The 5,083-nt window shown below is 37.3% G+C and overlaps 1 protein-coding gene across 1 annotated transcript in view; it reads right to left on the minus strand.

Moving 5' to 3' along the window:
* The window catches only part of GABRA6 (gamma-aminobutyric acid (GABA) A receptor, alpha 6), a 50,234-nt gene that overhangs the window by 16,873 nt on the left and 28,278 nt on the right, over positions 1-5,083 (minus strand). The window contains exons 2-6 of the mRNA XM_010002053.1: positions 4,959-5,080; positions 3,507-3,727; positions 3,315-3,397; positions 2,597-2,740; positions 2,035-2,187 (exon numbers count right to left, since the gene is read on the minus strand). Of these exons, the coding sequence (XP_010000355.1) occupies positions 2,035-2,187; positions 2,597-2,740; positions 3,315-3,397; positions 3,507-3,727; positions 4,959-5,080 (723 nt within the window). The remainder of the gene's footprint in view (positions 1-2,034; positions 2,188-2,596; positions 2,741-3,314; positions 3,398-3,506; positions 3,728-4,958; positions 5,081-5,083) is intronic.

Raw genomic sequence — 5,083 nt, forward strand, 5'->3', positions numbered from 1 at the left:
AGCAGGAATTTAAACTTAGGAATAAGACTCCTGTTCTATTACAGATATAGATAAGACTTTTCTCAGTGTGGAGTGAATATTGATTAAACGCTCTGCACTGTGGAAAACTACTTCATCAAACTGAATGCAAAATTACATTTGGTAAACTGTATAACTGATGATTGTTTACCAGTCTTTCCATTTTGAACACTTCTTGGTAAGTTCTGAGGAATCTGTTACATAATGCAAATGCTGAAATATGTTTTCTTTTAAAAAATGAAACAACAAAAAAAAAATCCCAAATACCCTTCCCTATCTGATACTTTTTTATAAATAAAGTTTTATGACTAAATATTAATTTTAAATTCCCAGGGTGACCTGCTAGGAAGGTAGAAACAGACTACTATCTTTCTGCAAAATAACAGATGAAATTTTTGCCAGGAATAAGAGTAGATAAAGACACATAAAAAAGTGAAATAATAGGCATTGATATATGGATTCAGAGCATATTTGAAATTAGGCCCGCAATGATCGTTTCTCACTCTACTCTGATAGAGCCATGATTCCTAAAACTTCACACATATGTATGTATACACATAGCTACACGTGTTGCTCCACATGTAATCACATAATTGTCAGAGTTGGAAGGGACCTCTAGAGATCATCCTGCTAAGGCAGGATCCCCTAGAGCACATTACCCAGGACTGCATCCAGGTGGGTCTTGAGTATCTCCAGAGAACAAGACTCCACACCCTCCCTACGCAGCTTGACAGTGATCTGTCACCCTCAAAGTAAAGAAGTTTTTCCTCATATTTAAATGGAACTTCCAACACACAATGTAAGGAATTTCATACTAGCAACCTGTTTTTCTTCTCAGTGACACAATTATAAAGAATGCGCAAGTACCCCTTCAGGTGTTTTTGTCTCCCATTTTTTGACTTGCAGGTCTGTAAAGAGTAGGTGCTTATGATCATTAACTTATCTTTGCAAAATGTTCAGAGTATGTATTGTATTATTACCTGCAAAAGATAACTGGAACTGGCATCCATTTTGGGGGTAAATATACTAAATACATATTTTTTTCTGAGAAGCTCATGTGAAGACTATCGTTATTCTACTATTTATCTTTTCTTAAACTTAAGAGTTTAGGCATTTAGAAATAAAACTGAAAATTTATAATTCGAGTATTTGCAATGTGATGCAGAAAGATTTACTTCTCCATTTCAAATCTTCTCCATTTTAACTTTTTTTCTATCAGGGCCTTGAAAAGTCTTTTTGTCATAAGGAATTTAACTTCTTTTTCTTAGATAAAGGTATTTAGAATCCATAGGATTTAAAATTAGGAAGGACTATGAAGTCAGACTGTGCCTGGGAGAAATAAGATTGGAATAAGGATTGAACTATTCTTTTAAAATGCCAAAATTACTCATTTTCCAGAATACTGAGAAAGGTGTCTATTTCACTATTTTAAAAAAACTTTTAACTCAGATTGGTTTAATGAGAATAAATCAGTAGAAAAATTCCTCTTTAAAAAATGGAGACATTGACATTTACTCTACAGTTGTCCCTTCCTGCATACAAAAAAATATTGAGGGGAAACAAAAACATCACAAACAAGTTTGGCTAACCAAACATTCTGAATAAAAAATATTGAACCTCATGGGCAGACTGAATATTACTCAGTTTAATTTTAGTATTTACTTTTGTTTACTGAAATCTACTAGCTGTATTTTCCAGTTCCCACTGGATTACAGCAGCTGTTCAATACAATGGATTCAATACAGAGAACAAAGAGAATGATAAAAGAACAAAACACAAATACCAGCCACGGTTCTTGCTGGAACAGATTCTTTGTTGATCCAAAACACAACTTGAGACAGGACTACAGTCATGATGCATGGAATGTATGTCTGAATGAGATAGTAGCCTATTTTCCTTTGAAGATGGAAATAGAGCAGCTGAAGTGAATATTCGCCTAAAACAAACAAGCAGTGAAAGTAATGAATGAATGGTAAATGTGATGATGAGCTGCTCAAAGACCTTAAGGCAGCATACCAAAAACTGTTCTGGCTGGAACAGACTCCTTGTTAATCCAGAAAGACACCTGGGAAAGAATGACTGTCATAATGCATGGAGTATATATCTGTATCATGAAGTAGCCCATCTTCCTTTGCAAGTGGAAATAAACTGTCATGATTACGTATTCACCTGTTAAGAGACAAGTATGTCAGCATTATTGTGACAACATATGAGTAAATATTATTGGCTTAAACCCAACACACTCTGTTCTGAGGAAAGCACTTACAGGCCTCCTAGTGCATAGTAAAAATAAGCTGATTTTTAAAAAGTGACCTTACAGAAAAGAAGGACAGTATTTTTAATTTTATGTATTGTTTTTACTGGGGCAGACATGCAGTGGGAGTTCTTAAGAACTGCATGAAGAATTGCATGTTTAAAGGGACTGTATTGAAAACTATCTTATCAATTCTTTCCAAGGTGTTACTTTTTAAAATGGCAAAAGATAATTAAACTAATTTGATTCATTATGGAAAAAATCCTGTAATTTGTTTCAAGATGTGTTTATAATGTCAATAGTTTCCACATAACTACATATTACCTGTGTTAGATTTAATTGTCTCACTAGATACAGTTTGTCCTATGAGGTCATACTGGAGGAGACTGGAAGACTCTTGTGGAACTTCTACTGAATGCAGGGGTCCTTTTTTCCATGTATAAATTATTTCACTTTTTGGATAAGAATCTGAATTAAAGAAGGAAAAATTACTATTATTAATTATGTAATTTATAAGCAAGTGAATAAATAAGTAGCATGATCCCATTTGTGGCTCAGTTACCCACAGAAACATGCATCCTGCTCCAGCAAGCTTCTACTCTCATTAATAACAAAATGCAAAAAAATCAACAATAAGAGAATGGTTGAGGTGGGACCTGAAAAGGCACGAGCTTTTGCTTCTCAACTTGCTATGAAAGGCATAAATTAATTACCAAAGATCAACTATTTTAATTTTGCAAAACTAGAGCTAGTAATAATAAATGGACCACAGATTTTCAAATTTGTTGAAGGACCCACTTTGACTGCTAGATGTGTAAGAATAAAAAACAATAAAATATGCCTTAAGTCACCCTTCAGTGAACAAATCCATGCTTACAAATTGTCTGAGTGTCAGAGGAGAAAACAAAATTCTGGTATAAAAAATATAATAAAAATTTCAGCTGCCATTAAGTAGTGTCCAAGGATCTCACTTCTAATCTTCTCACATACATGTAAACCAAATGTATTACTATAAAAAACTAAAAGTTGCAGAAAAACTTACAGCTTCCAAACTTCAATGGACAAGCATGTCCATCCATAGGGAAGTTCACCAACCGCATAGGACAATCAGCATTAATGGTTAGTCTAGAATACATTATAATAGATGACAATGAAAAAAAAATGGGTCTGGAGGAGCACTACTGAAAAAAAAAATTAATAAAGGTCAACCAAAAGCAGAAGAATAAGCTCTCACCTCATTGTGTAAAGAATAGTTCCATTCTGCATAATTCTGAAAAGTTTGTTAGGAGTTGTCATATTATGAGCAATTGATTTTTTTCCATTTCTAAAAAATGTGTCTGGTGTCCAAATTTTACTGACCATTAAATTGTTCAAGCTCAAAATTTCTGTTGGCCCACTAAACTTCAACCTCTCATCAGTCCACGTCTGCCGGAAGAAGACATCCATGGTGTATTCCTATGGAAAATAAATAGGTGGGTGACATGTGGAGGGGTCAGCAGTCCCAAGTTGCTGTAAGTAACTCCCTGAAAGAACACATTTGATTTACTGCTTAAGTGCTTAATCCTATTACCACTAAGTAGTTACTTAAAAAACAGTTGTATGAAAAAATACTCTGTTTTTCTTATTATTTAAAGAATAGTTACAAAGCAGTCAGTGAACAGATAATTTGATATGAGTAAGGAAAAAACCTTATTGTCCTCTCAGAGATAATAATTTAATTCAAAGTGACTGAGGTCTAATGAAATACAAATTACTAATTTAGTATCCTTTCAAAGCACAGAAACAAACTACCCATGTTTCATTGCCAGGAAAAAGACATGTTCAGTGCCACTTCTGCAGCTTACTTCGGATATTCACAAAGAAAGGAGTGATGTGAGTGAAGATCATGGTGTCAAGTTAATATTAATCTAGGTTATTTTTCTTAAGGATTTTTACTAGTACTCTCACAAGCCATAAGGATTAGTCTATGGATGTTGCTTAGTAAATGGAGCTAAACCTTGGCTGGAGGCAAATGTGCAAGGCAAGCTTATGCCTTCACTTAGATTGACTGATGAAGAGAGGTGGAAAAACTGTTGGTTGTACTTTGGGGGACCCACAGTTCCTTGCCTGCAATCCAGACTGCAGGCTCAGGTGAGTAGGTATTGAAGAAAGAGTAAAAGGGCAGAAATAGCAACTAAAATCAACTTTCAGAGTGAGAACAGCAGTGCCATCCTCACTCCAATAGCTTAGCCTTTTCCTGGGACGGCTGCTGTGTTTGATGGAGTTCAGTCAAATCTGCAGCTGCCAAAGTGTGGGGGCACCCAGCACGGCAAGGGGCAGCTGCCTCAGAAATGGCACCCTTCCCCTGAGCCTGCTCATTAGGGTGCTGCCTACCACGCAGCCTTCCTGCAAACCTATGTGCTGGGCCACAGATGCTAACAATCTTCTTAACGAGGTGAGAGAGGCATCTTTAACCTCCCGTCCATACGCCCACGGGGGTCTAGAACCGTCTTCTGGGCCACGAGGCTGCCCTGGCTGACTCTGCCGCGGAAATAGCTATATGCAGCTCCAGCCAAACTGCTCTGATGGGCCCTACAGATTGTCAAGAAGATTAAGGCTCGTAATCTGCTTTAATGACGGTAAACTCAGATGGCACCGTAATGAATCCCGGGAAAGGAGAGGAGGGGCGGCACACGGGGGCCCTTACCATCTCGACGTCGGACACCGGCCCAAAGCTGGTCACGTAGATGTCCGTTTTCACTTCTGTCACGGCGCCTGCGGGACACGGAGACGAGCTGGGAGCGGAGCGGGGCTGCCCCGGGACCGCCCCTC

The sequence above is a fragment of the Chaetura pelagica genome, unplaced genomic scaffold, assembly GCF_000747805.2.
Source record: "Chaetura pelagica isolate M959 unplaced genomic scaffold, ChaPel_1.0 scaffold356, whole genome shotgun sequence".
NCBI lineage: Eukaryota > Metazoa > Chordata > Aves > Apodiformes > Apodidae > Chaetura > Chaetura pelagica.